General features: G+C 41.2%; 1 protein-coding gene across 5 annotated transcripts in view; it reads right to left on the bottom strand.

The window, feature by feature from the left end:
* Positions 1–2,606: 2,606 nt before the first annotated feature.
* The window catches only part of FBF1 (Fas binding factor 1), a 43,789-nt gene continuing 26,803 nt past the window's right edge, over positions 2,607–19,592 (bottom strand). For 4 of the 5 annotated variants that reach the window (XM_042449268.1, XM_042449269.1, XM_042449270.1 and 1 more), the window contains 11 exons: positions 16,924–17,130; positions 16,571–16,678; positions 14,815–14,954; positions 13,116–13,234; positions 11,659–11,781; positions 9,280–9,465; positions 7,861–8,037; positions 5,207–5,344; positions 4,721–4,862; positions 4,043–4,164; positions 2,607–3,187 (listed from right to left, as the gene is read on the bottom strand). In XM_042449268.1, the coding sequence (XP_042305202.1) occupies positions 3,104–3,187; positions 4,043–4,164; positions 4,721–4,862; positions 5,207–5,344; positions 7,861–8,037; positions 9,280–9,465; positions 11,659–11,781; positions 13,116–13,234; positions 14,815–14,954; positions 16,571–16,678; positions 16,924–17,130 (1,546 nt within the window). In that variant the 3' untranslated portion in view covers positions 2,607–3,103. Of the gene's footprint in view, positions 3,188–4,042; positions 4,165–4,720; positions 4,892–5,206; positions 5,345–7,860; positions 8,038–9,279; positions 9,466–11,658; positions 11,782–13,115; positions 13,235–14,814; positions 14,955–16,570; positions 16,679–16,923; positions 17,131–19,592 lie in introns of those variants that run through there. The other variant, XM_042449271.1, reaches the window with a different exon arrangement.

Here is a 19,592-nt window from a genome sequence, read left to right as displayed (position 1 = left end):
ACAAAATGCTTGCAAGTATAAACATTATTATTTAACTGAAAAAGACAATGAAGCTATTCACAATTACTTGTTACTCAAATGCATTGGTTTACAGTGGTGTTTTAGCCCATACAGTTACAGTATAGGTTGAATCTCCCTTATTTGGAATTCCAAAATGTTCCAAAAACCAAAACCATTTTTCATGGATGCCTGGAAAAAAATGACACTTTTGCTTTCTGTTTAATTCATAACATTATTTAAAATATTAAGTATAAAATTATTTTCAGGCTATGTGCATAAGGTATATATGAAGCATACATGCATTTTGTGTATAGATTTGGGTGCCATCTCCAAGATATCTCGTTGTGTATGTGTGTGTGTATGCGCAAATACAGCTATTCCAAAATCCAAAACACAGGTCCCAAGCATTTTGGATAGGAGAGACAACTTGTATTTACATACCTATATTTGTTGTTATTGTGTGCCTCCAAGTCCTCTTTAAGACAATCCTACCATAGGGTTTTCTTGGCAAGTTTCTTCAGAGCGGGTTTGCCATTGCCATCCTTTAACACTGAGAGAGTGTAACTTGCTCAAACAGGGGGCAAATTGAAGCTTAACCCAAACTAGGCTGAGATGTTCCTGGTCAGTCAAGACAGATCTGGACATAGGGATTCAGCCTGTTAGATGGGATTATACTCCCCCTGAAAATGCAGCTTTGTAGTTTGGGGGTAGTCTTGAATTCAGCTCTGAGCCTGGAAGCCCATGTTTTGGCAGGGACCAGTAGTGCCTTTTAACAGTTAAAAACCAACTGCACCCATTCCTGGAGAAGTCAGATCTGGCCACAGCTGTACATGCCTTGATTGCATCCCATTTGGAATTTTGTAATGTGTGCTACATGTGACTGCCTTTTTGAAAAGTGTTCAGAAATGTCAGCTGGCCCAAAGAGCTGCAGCCAGGTTAACTGGGTGGCTACAGGCAGCACAGAATTCCCTTGTTGCAACAGCTCTACTGGCTGCTGATCTGTTTCTGGGCACAATTCAAAATGGGGTTTTGATCTATAAAACCCTATATGGCTTGGGTCCAGGTTGTTTGAAGGACCGGTATCTCCCTGTGTGAGTCCATTAGGGTTTTAAGATCTGGAGAGGTAGTGGCTTCCTAACTTTGGGAATACCTTCCTGGCGATGTCAGGTTGGCCCTGTCCTCACTCTCCTTCTAGTGGCAAGTTAAAACATTTTTGTGGTGCCAGGCCTTTACTGATTGTTGAGATTAGTCTGTGTGGTGCGAGTTTTGAACTTTTTAAAAGGTCTATATATAGCATTTTTGTTTTTTATTGTTTTAAATGAATTTTAATATTTGTTTTAATATATGATTTATTGTATATTTTATTCTTTCATTTAACTTTTGTAGTGTTTTTAATATATGTTGTTTTAAAATGTTGTTAGCTACCTTGAATCCTTGGGAGAAAGACAGGATATAAAATAACAATGATGATGATGATGATGACGATGCTTTGTTACCTGCAACCAATGGGAATTATGGGCTTCAGGACACTGGCCCTTTTTTCATTTCCTCATTCCCAATGAAAACAAGGCATTGATTGAATTGTGAGCTCTATCAGCCAGAAAATTCCAATGAACATAAAATATAGATTCCATAAGTTTTTGGAGGGGTGATCTGGTACTGCCAAACCCAACTTCACAAGGAAATCATTTATGACAATGGGGTTGTTGAAATGCCCCTGAGAACCAGATCACCCTCCATCCACACAATAGGAAAAAACAAACATATATAGAGTATTTCTTGTCTCATGCATTGAATTAACATGGTCATCACTGTAGCTATAAAGTCCTAAGATGGCCCCATTAGCACTACGTCAGTGTGGATGTTGACATTCCTCAAACCTATAGTCCTGGTCATTATCTAATACCACTTTTGAGACAATCCTGGCCCGATCAGGCAGGGAGACTGCTGGGGAACAGGATGGGTATTACACTAGCAGCATTCCTGTTCTGGCCCAAAACAGAAACCCTCAAAGTTGGTGCCAGGATGGACGAGGGAGATGGAATCCTTTTGAATGACACCTCCTCCCTAGCAGTTCTCCAGTCTATGTTAGTACTGTACCAAATAACCCAGTGGACAAAGCTGGGAAAGGACGACTCCACCAAGCTCATCCACCCAAGTCATGGGCAAGTTGGACACACAACATATGCTATTTTATATTGAGTCAGATCAATGGCCCATCTCATCCAATATTGTCAATTCTGACTGGCAGTAGCTCTCCAGAGTTTCTGACAGGATTGTTTCCTATCCCTGTGTGAAGAGCCTTGTCATACCTTGTTGGAATACCACCCAAGTACTAACCAGATTTGATTCTGCTCACATTCCCAAATCTGACTAGGCTTGGTGTGTTCTGGATGGTGTAGCTGTAGGGTTCTGTTATACTGCTGCTTTCTGATACTGAATAAGGGAGCATTAGAAGGAAGCCAAAGCCAGTTTTTACATTACAAAAGGAATGTGATGGTTGTTGATTTGTGATTCCACACCATATTACTCTTGTAAGACAAGACAGTAAAAAAAAAATGAAAGTAATAGGATACCACACAAGAAACAACACAATGAGTCAGAACTCATGATTTTATGATTTTAAACTTGGATCACAATTCTACACTCATGTACAAGGGAGGAAGCCCCTCTGAACTCAATGGAGCTTATTTCTAAGAAGACATTTACAGGATTGTACTGTAAATCACCGACCAGTTTTGGCTCACCAGCAGCATGAACGATTCATACTGAAAGAGATGCAAGCAGGTTATTGGATGGAGTGGTGTGGTACGGTTAGGATACATTACTGGTCCAGAGGATCAATCTCCACAACTTGGTAATAGTTGAATTTTAGTGAAAGGAAATTTAAAAAAAAAAAAAAACCAGGCAATCTGGCAAAACCAAGAGTTTAAAAGAAACTTAGAAAAACATTTATTTTACAAAATGTAATTTCTACAACAGGCGTTGACAATTGACATGTTTAATTCATTACTCCCCCTCATTAGTTAACAATTCAGAATGATAATCCATCTTTGAAGACAGTCTCAATCCATGCAAGTCTGTCTCCAGCATTCATCTGCTCTCACACTGACTGAGATGATGTCTTGTAGGAAGCTTTCTTCAAGGTTTCTAAGAAGAACTGCTCTTCCTCCAAAAAATCATGATCCTATTTTGTTTTGTTTTTTAAAAGAAAAGAAGAGTGGTGAGAGAGAATCTTAGTGAACCAAGAGTTCTTTGGTGAAAGAAGGAAAAGGCTCTATGTCTGGGTATTGCGTAGTCATAATGCTTCTTCTTCCCTATCGAACTTACATTCATAAGCCATTATTATGTAGTGGCTACAATTTGGACTGTGATATGGGAGATGTAAGCTTAAAATCCCCTGTCAGCTATGATATTAATTGCATGATCTTGGCTTAGTCACACTCTCTCAGCTTGAACAGCCTCATAGAGTTATAGGAGAGAGAAAGAGATGTCTGTGCACTGCCTTGAGTTCACTGGATATCAAGCAGGACATAAATGTAAGTAAAGATTCAGTATCCCTTATCTGCAATACAGGTATATCAAAATCCATAAAAGTCCAAAGTACGGAACACTTCTGGTCTGAAGCATTTTGGCTAAGGGATACTCAACCTGGGATGACTGTGTATGTCTATGAGCTCATGCAAACTCTAAGAGCTAAGCAGAGTTCTCCCCCAGAGAAGTATGTGTCAGAACTAAAACTGAGTTAAACACAAATAAAGGAAAGCTAATTGAAATTGTGAGGACATAAACAGGAGAACACTGCAGACAGAATGTTCCATAGTAGGTCAAAAGCAGGATAAGAACATGGGAAGCATGCTTGTATTGAGTCAGACCTCTGCCAAGGTTTCAAGCAGGATTCTTTCCTAACCAAAATGGGGGATACCTGATCTTACATGGTTGTCTCTTACCTAAACAGGCCTGAGCCTTCTCAGCCTCCTAAACTCTCAAGCAATGTTGCATGTGTTTAGGATGGTGTGAAGCCTTATCCTTTCAGTCTTACCCGTTCAGCTGTAAGTTTATGCAGCACCAGTTTGGCATACAGGTCTGCTGGCCCTGATCTTGGGAAGACCTGAGAGACTCCAGGGTTGGTTTTAGGAAGATCATTCACAGGAACAGACAAATCTGGAAAGAAAATAAGCTTTGGTTTAGTAACAAGGCATATGTTACTTATACACTACACATAAAGTTTCTACTGGAAAAAGACAGACAGAATTTATAGTTATTTCATTGAGGGCATCTTGACATCAGTTCTGTGAAAAAGATCCAATGGATTTGCCCTTCCCCAATTCTATATTCTATGAAAGGACATTTCTGGATCAAAGGGGCCATTCAGCCAATAAATTGTGCAGTCAAGCATCCAACTGTGGAGCTCTGGATCAGTTTCTTTGTTTTGCCAGATAGCTAATTAAGAAGAATGTTTGTAGTCTGTGTTAAGTTTAAAAAGTGTAAATGTGTGAATCAACAATAGTAAATAATGCTACATTTATTTTTAAGAAAGAGGAGCATTCTTGTTTTTCCCTATTAATGTATTACCTTTGTTTTAAGATTGTATCTTTAAAGTCAGTGCTGGCAGTGCCTAGAATGCTTTTTATCTATGTGGGAGAGCATCTTGAAACATTACTCTTTCCTCCTTTCTGATTCTGTTCAGGGGATTATTAGTAGCTCTAGAGCTACTTACAGTGCATGTTGGAGATTATGTTGGCCTGAGTTCCTGGCAATGGCATCTGGGGCAAGGTTTGGAATACCAGTGGATTAGTGCTTGGGAGTCCCATCCGCAGTTGTTCAAGTTGCCTTCTCTGATGAGTCATACTGAGGCGCTCCTGAATCAGTTCAATGGGAGAAAGAGGAACTGTAATGAGCAAAACAACATGATCTGAGTGTCCATGGATAGATTTAAGAAGATGGAAAAGAAGAAATGGATTCATGGGGGCCTTGCTCTATTTCCCCCAAATTAGGACAAAATAATGTATAGAAATAAGAATGGAATTTTTAAAAAACAGAATATCTATTGTGTATTTGATTATTAGGATTGCTTCTGATCACTTTGAGCAAATGGCTATATATGTCTGGCTATATTTTCCTAACTGGTCCATCCAGATTCTGAGGCTGGCACAGACAGTGGCACAAAAGGAATAGACCAATTTTAAAACTTCAGCGAGATCACCTGGTGTAAATCTTCCTCCTGCTGCTTGAGTCGTTCCATCTGCTGCTGTACATTATGCAGTCTTGCCCGATGCTCCGATTCTACCTTCCTTGCCTCTAGAAGAGCTCTCTCCCCCTCTTCATACTTTTGAGAGGAGAGCTATGGAGTACAGAAAACAGTATCAGGACTTAACTTCTGCTCACATGTAAAGCACCTTTCCCTCATTGTGGAGCATGGTAAAATTATTTCACCACAGATTTGGAGAAGCAGGGGAATTTCTTTTCTTTTTCTCTTAACTTCAGAGCTGCTTTATTGCCTAATTCAGATGTTGTCTTCTTCGTTCCAAAAACCCTGGCTTTTCAGACTGAGAACAAGCTTCATGTCCATGCATGCAGTTGCTTTGCTTTCCTCTTTTCATATACCTAGCTTTGAGAAAAAATACTCTGTTTTCTTAAACCACATCTTCCCATAATTTCTAAATCAGGAAATGTTATGGACTCTCTCCGGACCAGACTATGAAACCAAAGTGCCATGTGGGTCCATCAGTTAAATTCTACGTACAGCTGTGAGAGGAGAAGCAATCCCTGAACTACATTTAGGCCTCCTAAATGAGGAAGTAACAAAAAACAACTACTTTCACTCAGAATGATAAATTCTCTTCTCTGAATTAGAAGGTATATGACAACTATCTCATGCTTGGCCTTGGAGCTGAAAAGTTAAAGGTTATCTGTTTTCATTTCACTGATGCTACTACTTCCCTCTTTGCCTGAGACTCATTTCTCTGTTTTGTTTCTTACTTGCTTCTCTCTTCATCTCTTTTACTCTTAGCACACCCACAATTCACATAACTTATTTTCTACCATTTAAAAGAACATTTTAAGGATCTTTTTTATTTGGGTCTTTATTTGCAGCTTCTCTTCCATCGATTCCAACCTCACAACAACAAAATATCATTTTAATGACTGTAAGGTTTTAAGATAAGTATATTCAATCAGTCTGTTCCTTGCAACAATAGAATTAAACCTGAAAAACAAAGCAATCTAAATTATGCATTCTAAGGAATACATGGGAACACAAATAATTTCAACTTTTCTCCTTGCAAATGTAAGCCTGGACATTTCCATTTCACCAAAGGAGTTCTCTTGGAGCAAAGGCATGCACAAATCTTAAACTCAAAGCACATAATTACCCCAGTTCCCTATCTCCAATAATTAAAGTATATAAAGCTAAAGTGACACCTATGCTCTTATATGCAGCAAAAGTTTCGGGTCTAAATCCCATCTCAGTGGCAGAACAAGCTCGTTCTCAACATTTGAGAAGTATCTTGGGTGTAGACAAAAGGACTTCAGCAGCAGCAGTTAGAGCTGAATTAGAAATTCATTCAATCTACTCGCAAGCTAAAATAAGAGTTTAATTATTGGTGTAAAATCAACGAAATGGAACCAGATAGACTTCCAAGATTGTGTCTCTTTGAATAGTTACAATCCCATCTACAAGCAGTTTGGTCTACCCAATTAACAAACTATATAAGAAGTTGTGGTCCTTCTGTATGTTGTACATTCAGTTACCAAGCAAAAAAGAATGTGGGACAAAGAATACTGGATATTGAGGCCCAGAAAGATATAGCCACTCTTAGTAAGGTAGGCAATTTAAAATGGTTGATCCAATACAAACGGACCTTTCAATTAGCAAACTACCTAACAATTCAAATGCCAAAACACCTGAGGGAGGTATTTACCTGAGCCAGATTCGAACAGCTTGATACCATGATAAGGTTTGAGAGATTTAATGGCATTCCTTATAATGAGCAAACCTGTATTTGTCGAGATCATGAAATTGAGGATATAGCTCACATATTGTTTTAGTGCCAACTGTACCAGCAGGAAAGAAACCTGTATCTCGGTCCATATATCAAACAAACAATGTACTGGGATACCCACATTAGAACAACATACTTCATGAGCAGTCAAGACTCAAAAATATCTTTCATTACAGCTCGACATTAAGCAAAGCAATACATCTGAGATCTAGATATGTGGGGATGATTGGGGTAAATTGCAGGGATGATGAAGAATTTTGATATATGATTGTAACTTTATTCTGACTGTTTATCATATTACTGACTTTTGTATTATTATTTATCTACCCATATATCTTTAACCTTTTACAGTCTTACAGAGTGATTTATTAGTTTTGTAGCTATATAGTTTTGTATCTATATAGTTTTATTATATTTTTATTCTTATTCCCATATGTTTTACTCTTATGTTCTCTTATATAACTCTTATTTATAGTTTTACACAGAGTTTTATATAGAATTATATAGAATTTTATCTATTTTGTATTTGGCATTCTGTATTGTGGTACTTTGAGATGGCCTATGGGCTAATTAATAAATATTGATTTCCATGATTTAGAGCTGGAGCAGGCAACTGGCAGCCCTCCAGCTATTGATGGACTGCAACTCCCATCACTCCTGGCCACCAATAGTGAGGGATAATGGGAGCTGGAGCCCAGCAACTTTGGGAGGGCTGCATATTCTCTATCCCTGATTTAAAGAGAGATTCAGCAAATTTGTTAGTATATTTAGGACTAAAAACTAGACCTACAGAATTCAGATATTTGCTCTGTTTCTTTTACCAAGCATTAATAGAGGGAGAAAGTCATTTTCTTACCTTGCTCATACTGTCAATTTCAGCTGTCCTCTGCTTGATGTGCAGAGCTGCTGCATTAACTCTTTCCTTTTCTAGTTTTAACTCCTGCTTTTCTTGCTCCAGAGTCTCTCGGTCTCTAGCCAACTGCTCCTCTTTGGCTCTCAACTCACTGGCTTTGATTTTCAGGTCTGCTTGTTCCTAATAACAGAAAATTCAGAGATCTCATATTTCTGTGAACAGGGTATAAGGCAGCTCCAAAGCTCTTTTTAATGAAGTTGAGACAAAATGTACATACTACTCCTTAAATGTACAAAATGTTTCGTAAAAGTACGTTGAAGGACAAATAGAAACAATATTTACTAATGACACTTTTTCTGTCATTTCTTATTACTTTTGAAAGTGACCCTTTGTTAACAGCAACAGATAATGATGTTATTGTCAGCACAACTGCTGGGGTCCAACAACCACTATCAGCATCTCCAACGAGTCCTGGGGTTAAATCAGACCCTTGTGGCAATTTCCAGAAGCCAAAGCATGGCTCCAAAGTCCAATTTGGGATGACAGCAACTGGATGTCTTCCAGGAACTGCAGCAGTGCAGGGACACACAGCAAACCGATGCTGTAGCTTCTTCTGATAAACCAGCAGAGAAACAAAGTCCCCAAAGTAGTCTTTATTCACAGTGCTATAATACAAAACCAGATCTCTAAAACTCAAAACCATACCAATCCAACTCCTTCTACAAACCCACACCACACCCTTGCAACCCCTGGGCTTATATAGTCTCCAGACCATGTGGTCTCTCAAACTCAGTGAGTTCAGGTGTGTAGCCATGTCATGTGTCTCCTGTGCAATCTAGACACATGGTTTCATCATCCATGGCTACGTGCACTTGGGCATTGAAGTGTCCTTGAGCTTCAGCTGTGCTGATCAACCTTGCCACTCTGCTGAATGCTCATGGCCAAACACACACACATCAAGCATTTCCCTGTGTGCTGTGTTTTAACCCTTCAAATCCCTGACAGTTATTTGTCATTCATTATTTTCAGTCTCCATCCAGTTCAGGCAATAGTTCTTCAGTAAAATATCCTTTAGTTGTTTTTTAGTTACCTTTATCATTGTTTTTAATATTTTAAGTTCACATTTCATTTTCGCTTTTATACTATAAGCTGCTTGGGACACCCTAGTACAAGAAGAAGGTAGAAGGAGTAAATTACTATAGTGACAAGAGTTATTAGTTGTGCCTGCAATTCATTCATGCAGTTTTATTTTTATTAACTTTATAGGATAGGGCATTGCTGCTGAGCTATTCAAATAGCCTCGTACACTCCCCCCACCTCTAATTTTTTACTTCTTAAATGAAATGTTCATAAGTTTAAGGACTGAGCTGTGGCACTGAAAGAATTCCAGAATGCAGGGTCTTCTAATTAAGTCCATTTTACCTTTGCAAAGCTCATAATGGCCCCTTCTCTCTGAGAGTCAATCTGCAAAGCCCGGTCAACCTCCCGTTCTGCACGCTCTTTGATCAGTCTCTGTTGGGTGTGGAGCTCTGACCACTCTAGAGCCAGTTTACGGCGCTCCTCAGCACATTTCTGCATGACCGATTTCTGCTCTTCAAGCAAAGAATTCTAAGCAAGTATGATGAGACAGGGAACAATTTAATCTTTGTATTTCAATACTGTTGTTGTTAGGTGCTAACAAGTTGATTCTGACTAGCGGCACACTTATCATAGGGTTTTCTTGGCAAAATGTATTCAGAGAAGGTTTGCTATTGCCCTTCTCTTAGGCTCAGAATGTGCAACTTGCCCAAAGTCACCCAGTGGATTTCCATGGCTGAGCAAAGATTCAAATCCTGGTGTCCTTGAGTCTTAGTTCAGCACTCAAAACACTATACCACTGTAGATACTGCCCAGTACCTGATTCTCCCTGGACAGATCACAAAAAAAGCTTCAAATCATATAATAAAAAAAAACAACATAACAACACATAACTGTAAAAGCCTTTAAACTTTACAACAGCAACAGGAGAACAATAAAGCCAAGTTAACACCAAAGTAAAGCCATCATCAAAGAGGTACATGTGATTCTTGAAAGCACTGCTGTGAAGTTAAATTAGATAGCAAACCAGTTAATCAAAATAATACTTTGTCTTCCATGACTGTCCATCTTTTACTTTCCCTTAGCCATCTCTATTGAAAAATGCAATTTTTCTAATAAGAAAATCTATATGGGAATAGAATGTGTCTCCTTTTTGTTTATATGGGGGGAAAAATCTCTTTGTCTCTTCTAAGAAAAGAGCAGTGGCAATACAGGGAACAATCTATCATGTAAGAACACCTCTGCTCACACAGGTTGCATCTGCACCACAGAAATAATCCACCTTGACACAACTTTAACTGCTATTGCTCAATGTTACGGAATTCTGGGATTTGTAGTTTGGCACCAGAGCTCCCTGACAGAGAAGGCTAAATGTCTCACAAAACTACAATTCTCAGAATTCCATAGCACTGAGCAAAGGCAGTTAAAGGGATGCCAAACTGGAAGAATTGCCTCCTCCCCATTCCACAAGTAGAAGGCATTAACTGGACACACTTTATAATATTTACAGACAAATTTATACATGGAAAATTCAAAGGAGAAATTAGTTTTTTAATGGCTGGGAGAGGGATGCAAATGTTGTCGTTAGGTGCTAACAAGTTGATTCTGACTAGCGGCACACTTATCATAGGGGTTTCTTGGCAAAATGTATTCAGAGAAGGTATATTTCCCACCCATTGCTATAAGTGAAGTTCAGGAAAATGCAAAAGATATACAGTTGGCCCTCTGGATTCATGGACTTCAGATTTGCGGTTTTGATTATTCGTGAATGGGAGGACGGGGACCGGCTCTGAGAAGACACAGGAGGGTGGGGGAGGAAGATGAAGAGAGGCAAGCGCGTGCCTGCCTCTCTTCAGCTCCAAGTTCTCCTGTGTCTTCCCAGAGCCCAGCTGGGAAAGGGAGAAGGAACCTCCTTCCCCCCAGTCCCTTTGCCTGCCCCATCGCTCCTTGGGCTGTCTGGGGGGCGATCGAGCAGGCATGGGAGGAAGAGGATCCACCCCCCCCGGACTCCTTTCCAACTGGATCACTGCCAGGGTGCCCTCCTTCCTTCTGATCCCAAGGCATGAGGGGGTTCTCAGACCCCTCTCTTGCCTTGGGAAAGGAGGAAGAAGGGCCCAGCTACCCCTCTCCCACCGGGACCCTATACCTGCCCCATCGCTCCCTCAGCTGTCTGGGGAGCGATTGAGTAGGCAAACAGAGGAGCTGGCTAAAGAGACAGGAGGGTGGGGGATGAGGAGAAGGAGGCTTCTCCTCTTCCCCTCATCCTTCAGTCCCTTTAGCCAGCGCTGGGAAGGGATTGAAGGAAGGAGAGATGAGGAGAAGCAGGCACACGCCTCTTTCTCCTCATCCCCTCACCTTCCTGTCCCTATAGCCGGCTCTGGGAAGGGACAGGATGGCAGGGCGATGAAGGGAAGTAGGCGCGTCTGTGCCTCTTTCCCCCACCTGCCTGATTCTTTAACTGGCTTCCTAGAACCGGTTAAAGGCAGAGAGGGTGGGGGAAGAGCTGGCAAGCTCCCTTTGGCCCCCCCATGCCTCGGAGTGAAAGTGGGCAGGGCTTAAGTTATTCATGAATTTTTCATATTCACAGTGGTCCTGTTGCCCTAACCCCCATGAATATGGAGGGATAACTGTACAGGCATTTCCCTCCTGCACCTCTATATAGTCTGTAGGAATCACAGCATGCTGAGAACACCATTTTACTCAAGCAATATAGACACTTCTAACCTTGGCCCTCTCTAGTTCTTCCCTCTCCATGGCCAGCTGCTGGATCATGACCCTCCTCTGCTCCTCTAGAGAGTGCTGCAAAGATTCCACTTTGGATTGTTCTGTGGTTACCCTCCAGCGTTCCTTAAAGTACAAACACACCATAGTTGAGGGAAGGTCTTACCTTTCAGTGAGGCAGATAAACATAACTAGGTGAAACAGGAAGGAATAGCAAAGACATTATTGAACAGGTGCTACCAGGTAAATGCCTGCCCACTCACACATGGAAAACAAACATGATGCAATTCCATACTATACAGGCAGCAACCATTAGGAAAAGTCATCTGGGCAAACAAAAAGGAAGACTCCTTATATGCTGACCAGTTATCTATTTACTTTTTCTTAGTTTCTCCAATTTATTGTTCATTAATCTAGAAACAGCCCAGATACCCTTTATTCCAATATGTTACAGAAAAAAGCCAATGTAATTTACAACCAGACTCATTGGTCTGTTACAGACAGCCAAAATAAAGCTGCTTCGAGTCACAGTGGAGGTATGGTTTTTCAATGATGCATGCGTCCTAAGAGTCCAGAAGTCGCACCAAAGCCACACTTCAGCCCTAAGGACTGGAACGTGACTTTGGTGTGGCTTCTGGACTTTTAGGACGCATGCATCATTGAAACACCATACTTCCACTGTGACTCGAAGCAGCTTTATTTTGGCTGTCTGTAACAGGCCATTGTTTTCAAGGTATTCTGTGTAAATGAAGTTACAAATAAAAAATTCAGTATTATCTTGGTAATAACCATGGTTGGTTAAATAATTTTCTTAATTCTTTCACTGGGGTATACTGAAATGCTCCTCCAATTTTACATTAATATATGTAACTTGATTCTGAATTAGTTTATGGAGAGCATTTTGACAACCATTAAAGTAAGCTAGAACCATTACTCTACTCTTTAAACACCAATATGAATGAAGAAAAATGTACTTGCTTTACCACAAAAAAAATCTTTTCCCATGCAGTTCCTGAGATGCTGACAGGTGTATGGATTCCTCAGAACTCAGCAGCAAGCCAGTTCCCTGTATGCCATCCCCCTTCCCCCACTGCCCCACATAATCGCCAATGAAATTCTCAGAATCCCTTTTCAAAAGAAATGCACTCATTGTTTCATTCACTGTCCTGCACTGAACTGGTAGATCCGAGTGAAATTTTGAGGCAGCACTGACTAGCCGCTGAGTTCTCATCTCTATTAATGCTAGCAAATAAATAAAGCCAAGGAGCTGTAAAGGACATAAAATCACTAGCTTTCTCATTATTAACAACTTAAGCAGTCCCAAGCTCAGCATTTTCTTTCAGCATTATTGCAGGGAGGTGAGAATAAGCCACCATTCCATAAGCCTTGAATACCAGTTCTCATGTTCCTGTTAAGACATCTACTTGCTGTGAAGCACTTCTATTCTAGCATGAGCTCACCTGCTCCAGAAGGCGAGTCTGCTCATTTAACCTGGCCTCCATTTTAGAGATGACCTCCTGCAGCCGTCCTCGCTCATCTTCCATATCTCTCTGCTGCCGAGCCAGACGATCTTGTAAAACTTTCAAATGGAAAGAAAAGGACAATAATTACTTCCGCTTTTTTGAATCTGAAGCAAGAACCCCAACAGAGTGATAGGCGGGATACAAACCGCCGCTTTGCGGCGGTCCCCCGCTGGTGCCATTTGCTCCGCGCGGGAGCTGCAGCAGCCAAACCGCGCGGCTCCCGCGCGGAGCAAAAAAGAAGCTCAATTTCTGAGCTTCTTTCCACGGCGCACTGATGACGTCGCAAGGCGCCGCTGGCGCATTCGCGACGTCATAGGCGCTGCAACACGTCTGGACGCTATGTGTCCAGTACGTAAAGATGGCGGCGCCCCTGTGGAAGGGGCACCACCATCTTGTACGTATTGTATACGTACTAGGGTTAGGGGGGTGCGGAAGCACCGCCCCTTCCTAACCCTAGTACGTATACAATACGTACTATATGGCGGTTTGTATCCCGCCATAGACTCTTCTGACTAGTGGGTATCCAGTGATTTCTAAGGGTCTATCTCTAGAAGTGAACTGGAAGATGAGGCACCCCCAATCAGAAACCTGCACACTTGATTTATCTTTGTAAGACACAAGCAGAAGTGCAGAAAAGATGTGAGAACCCCCATGTGCTCTATTTTCACGATGTTTGGGGCCCTGAGTCATTTTAGGCCAAGGCCTTTTTAAGAACTGGATGGTTTGAAAAGATGCCTCTGTTGAGTCTAAAATGGCCTTGAACGTTTCAAAAATGCTCCCCACAATCCCAAGAGGGCATTGTGTGACTTTGGGGACAATTTTTTTTTAACCTTTTACTTTTTTGTGCTGGGTGTGTCTGGTAGTGGATGTACACTTGTCCCTCCATATTTGCTAGGGTTAGGGGCACAATACCCCCATGAATATGGAAAAAACGCAAATAACAAAAACACCATGTTTGTACCTGAAAGGGCACCTCTCTAGGAATCTCTAGGTCCTCCAGGGCAACTCTGTGGCGAACGTCTGAGAGACACTGACCACAAATGCTTAGTGTATCCTCTCTAGGAATCTCTAGGTCTTTCAGTGCAACTTTTAGTTAAAGTTGACCATAGAGTTGCACTGGAGGACCTAGATATTCCTAGAGAGAACCTATTAATCAAACCCGTGAATAATCAAATCCGCAAATATGGAGGGATGACTGTATATCCTTCCAAGATCTCCCAGAGTGGTACTGTGGCCCCCTAATCTACCATAGTCACCCAACCCTGATATATAGATAATAAAATGTATTTATATTTTCCCGTCTCTCCCTGGTGAATTGAGGCAGGATTACAACCTAAAAGGAGGATACAAACAAAAGGCATGACAGTAAAATACATGTAACTGACAAGTAAAACAAGCAATCAAAAGCAGAGGTATGATAGAAAAATTCTAGTCCTAATCAAAGAGATAGGACAGTGTTTCTTATACGAGTTTGGGTGGATAGGCTCGCCGGAAGAGATCCGTCTTAACTGCCTCAGATGGGGGAATAGAGAAACAAATTATAGACCACAGCAAGTCATTTTACCCCTAGAGACCAACTATGTTAAAAGTGCCAAAAAGCATGAGGAAGACCTGGATGCCCGAGTGTTCCATATACCCCTTAGCTGTTCATCCCGTTGGCGGGCCCCAATCTCAAGTCCTTGGTGCGTGGTGTGATGAGTAGCCTCTACTTTGTTGGCAAGATCATTCAGGTTGCTTGAGAACTTTTCCATTTGGTCAATGATGCCATTCAAAGACCTGCAGAAAGTAAGATCAGCATCATGTTGGTTCATAGGTTGCACTCATTTGTGTCTCAGAGTTTTGTTTACCATCCACATCCACAGAGTATAAACCAATTTATGTTGTAGGAAGGATTAAATATTGGTTTGTCTGGATCTTTCCAGCTACAAATTCACCTAAAACATCATACAAGGCTCCATTTTAGCATTAAAAGTTACATTGGCCTAAGTGTGCATGTGCCTTTTCTAATTAATTTTACTAGATTGTCAGTTTGAAATACTTGGACCAAAGCCTCAAGATCCACAAGTTACCATCAGAACTCTTTATTATATTTGTGGAGGATATGGAACCCAACCTTATTATCCACCTGCACTCCCTCTTGTGTCTCACAGCAATGAAGAGCAAAATGCCTTGAAGAATCATGACTCCCGAGTAACATGTCCATTCCTTCGTTAACCGAATATCCAAAAGAATCCCACACCCTTCAAGCTTCTAACCTTATTTAAAAGGGCGGAGAGTTCCTCCACTGCTGCTCTTTTCAGAAGCCCTTCAAACTTTTCCACCTCACTTCCCCAGTGGCACTGCCATGCCCTTCACCTAGACCAGGGATGGAATAGTGTGGCCCTCCAAACATTCTTGAACTGCAACTCACTGACTATGCTGGCTATGGCAGCATAATTTTAGTTCAATACAGTCTTCCCTCTGAATTTGCAGGGGATCCTTTCTGGACTACTCCATGAATTTGGAAATTCAAGTATATTCATGCTCCATTGCTTTGAATGGCCATGTGCTCCTGCATGCAGCCATGTGCACGTGTCATGGGTGCGTGCACCATTAACTTTAATGGGGGTTGCCCCTCTGTAAATAATCAAACTGCAGATCTCAAGTCCATGAAAACTGAGGAGTGACTGTAGAATGAGATATACCTTCCACTTCTATTGATGCCAATATAATGGTTGCCTCACAGAAAACTACTTCTGAACAGGCCAACAGCAGCAGTAAACCAAAGAAACCCAACTCATTCATCAGCCACATATCATGATCTCCTATTAAACTTGAATGCTTATGTTTGTATATTGGATTGCAGAAGGTGCCATTCCTTCTACAGAGAGCTTCCCAATTCTCATATGTATCCAGAAACCCTCATATGCCTGACAACTCTGACTATCAATAAACAAAGGTATCTTGTAGCAACTTTAAGACTGAATAAAAGAAGTTGTAGCACAAGCTTTCACAGCCTTAGTTTACTTCCTCAGATGTATCTGAGGGAATAGACCACATCTACGAAAATTTATGCTACACTGTCTTTCACTCAGTTAATAGTGCTACCAGATCCTTTTGCATGCCGATATTCCACACTAACATGACTATAGTTTTTTTGTGAGTTTTTTGGGCTACATGACTATGTCTTTGATCTCTCTGGCTTGTGACATTTAACTGAATTTCCTGCTAGCAACGTCTGCTAAACACTGTTTGAAAAATTTCCAGCAGACATTAACTTGACTTAACTTACCAGATGTCTACTGCAAACTAGACACAATCGTTCATTTTCTCCTAATGTACTCATTATTTTTACTTGTGCTGACTATTCCTTATTCTGCTTCCTTGGAATCACAAATCAACGCAGATGTTACCTGGTGTAGGAGGTAGCACTGGTCACTGCATCAATTTCCTGAGACTTCAGTTGCTTCAGCCGTTGTAGTTGTTCTTCATGGTCTTTGCGCATTTCCAGAATGGACATCCTAAGTATCAAAATGGGAGAAAATACACATCCGTATACAGAAAATGGAATAAAACAGAGCAGGTTGCTTGAGTATGTATACATAGACACCTTGTGTTCACACAGAAAGTTTAGCCACATTTTGAAGGATTAAAATGCCAGCATTTGGCAAAAGAAATAGACCAGCATCTCTGACTTGTATTCCCGAAAAGCACCACCATCTAAGGTGCAATTGTTTCCACATGCACCTCAACATCCTTTGTGTACCTCTGCAATTCCTGTAGCCTATCGATCTCCTTGGCCTTCTCCTGCTCCATCTCTGTGAGTCGGCGCTGATGCTGGGCTAGCAGCTCTGATTTGACCTGCTCTGCAGTCTGGCAGTGAGACAAGTATTGCTGCGCTAACTCTTGGTTCTCTTGCCGGAGACGCTCCTCACGCTGGTGGAATGAATCCTCAATCACCTTCATGCGGTTCCTATCCTCAGCAAAAGCCCAAATGGATCCCAGTGTTTTGGTTGAAAAAAAGAATTCAAAACATTAATGCAATTAGGACTATATATACTATTAGAACAAATAATTAAATAGATCATTTCAGGGTCTAACTAATGGCTTAGACTTTGGAAATAGAACTCTTTGGGTCTCTCTGCCTTCCCTGTTTTTGATTACTATCAGTGAACTTACATTACTTCTTTTTGAGGTTGCATTTCATCTGCTGTTGTCTTTTATGCTGTAAGTTTTTAATCTTTCATTAAAGAAGTTCTCAACTTCTGGTCCTCCAAATATTTTCAACTTCAACTTTCAGAATACCTGACCATTGGGAATGGGAAAAAAATAACACCTGGAGGACTAAAGGCTGATAACCACACAGTCATTATGATAGCAAAAAGTCTGTGTCCTTGCTCTTCCCCAGCCACCAAGCAGGCTTGAACGAACTGTTCCTGATCATTCTCAGCTACATAAAGACAAGCCCTCCAAAGGTATTGTTAGGGCTGGAGAAGCTGTTAATGTAATCTTAGCCAGGAGCTGGATAAAACTACAACTGTGGGCATCTTGATAAACATATGCCCTTATCCGAATACCGACTTACTGTACCTGGAAACTAACTGCAAAACATTGTTTTTTGCAACAGTCAAGCATATGATTCTCAATTGCCAATTAAGACAATAAAGAAAAAAACAGCCCTTGTGATAGATCATAAAACCTGCCTGATGGGAATTGTGGCTTGTGGAACTTACAGTGCTCTGCAGATAATATTTGTGATCTACGTTGCTTCCAGGTCTTCATGTGGCTTCCAATCCACATTCTCTTTCCTGTGCAGATAGTTCTGCAAACTTCTTTTATCATGTTTTCTCTCAAGTCATCTTTTAGTGATCCATACAACCATATGGTCCATATATCTTTATGTCCCATTTGTCTTTTCCAGACGTTTTTATAAATTTCTTTAAACATTGCCAAAATCTCTCGACTTATACTGCAAAGACTCGGGACCATGCCCTAGTGGTCTCACGACTAGATTACTGTAACCTTCTCCTGGTAGGGCTTCCTCTCTCTCACCTCCACCCATTAATTTTTGTCCAGCATTCAGCTGCACGTATTATTTCACTCGCTCGCCATTTTGACCATGTTTCTCCTCTATTGTCATCCCTTCACTGGCTCCCTTTCCCCTTCCGCATTCAGTACAAACTTCTGTTGCTGACTTTTAAAGCCCTGCATGGGCTGGCCCCTCCTTATTTAGCTGAACTTCTTTCTCCTTAAATCCCCACTCATGCCCCCCACTCTGGTAGTCAAGGTCTCCTGTCCCAGCCTAGGATTTCCACTGCCCCGTCCCGGATTCGTCCCTTCTCACTTGCTGCCCCTCACTCCTGGAACCTCCTTCCCCCACAAGCATGGCTCATCACTTCCCTAATCAGTTTTAAAACTGAGTTAAAGACCATATTGTTTAGGGAAGTGTTCCCAGGGACTCTGTGATTGTTACCTGGCTGTCTGATACTTGATTTAATATTTGATGTTTTTAACTTGCTTTCTTTTTATTCAATTCTATTTTATAATATTATCTATTGTTTGATCTATTTGTTATTATCTTTAGATTGTATGCCATGGGCAGGCTTTTTTATATGTTCTTCAATTTTATTGATTTTTGTACAGCGCTATGTACATAAACAGTGCTTCACAAACAAAGTTTAATAATAATAATTATAAATAAAAAGCTTCCTATTTCTGTGAAACACACAAACATTCATTTTGGGGGTGCTCCTGGACTTGTCTCTCCATCTGCCAGCTCAGGTGGATGCGACAGTCAGGAGGACCTATTATCAGGTTCGGCTGGTACGCCAACTGCACTTCTTCCTGGAACGGAAAGACCTTGAAACAGTTGTACATGCACTGGTAACCTCTCAACTCGACTTTTGTAATGCACTCTACATTGTGTCAAGTTCGGAAACTTCAATTGGTACAGAATATGGCAGCTAGGCTGGTTACTGGCACATCTAGATCTGCCCATATCTCACCAGTTTTAAAATTGCTTCACTGGCTGCCTATTAACTTCCAGGCAAGATATAAAGTGTTGGTTTTAACCTTTAAAGCCCTACATGGCTCAAGTCCTGACTTCTTGTGGAAACGTCTTCTCCCATATTGTCCTCCCCACACTCTTCACTCTGCCGGGAAGAATCTGCTTCAACTGAAAAGGACTAGACTCTCTGCAGTGACCCAGCATTCATTCTCAGCTGCTGCACCCAGACTCTGGAACGGCCTGCCAGACGAGATCCGTCAGATTACCACCTTGAAAACCTTTAAGAAGGCTATTAAGATGGTTCTCTTCCGGCAGGCCTTTCCAAACTAGACCAGCCCTGCTTACCTGCCTCCCCCTCCCCCTCCCTACCCTTTTCTTCTCTTTTTTTCCCATCCTCATCTCTATCCTATTCGGACCCTGCTACAAAA

Source organism: Sceloporus undulatus, chromosome 2, assembly GCF_019175285.1.
Source record: "Sceloporus undulatus isolate JIND9_A2432 ecotype Alabama chromosome 2, SceUnd_v1.1, whole genome shotgun sequence".
In the NCBI taxonomy this organism is placed as follows: Eukaryota; Metazoa; Chordata; class Lepidosauria; order Squamata; family Phrynosomatidae; genus Sceloporus; species Sceloporus undulatus.
Note: the sequence above shows the minus strand (reverse complement) of the source record. Positions and strands in the feature narration are given on the sequence as shown.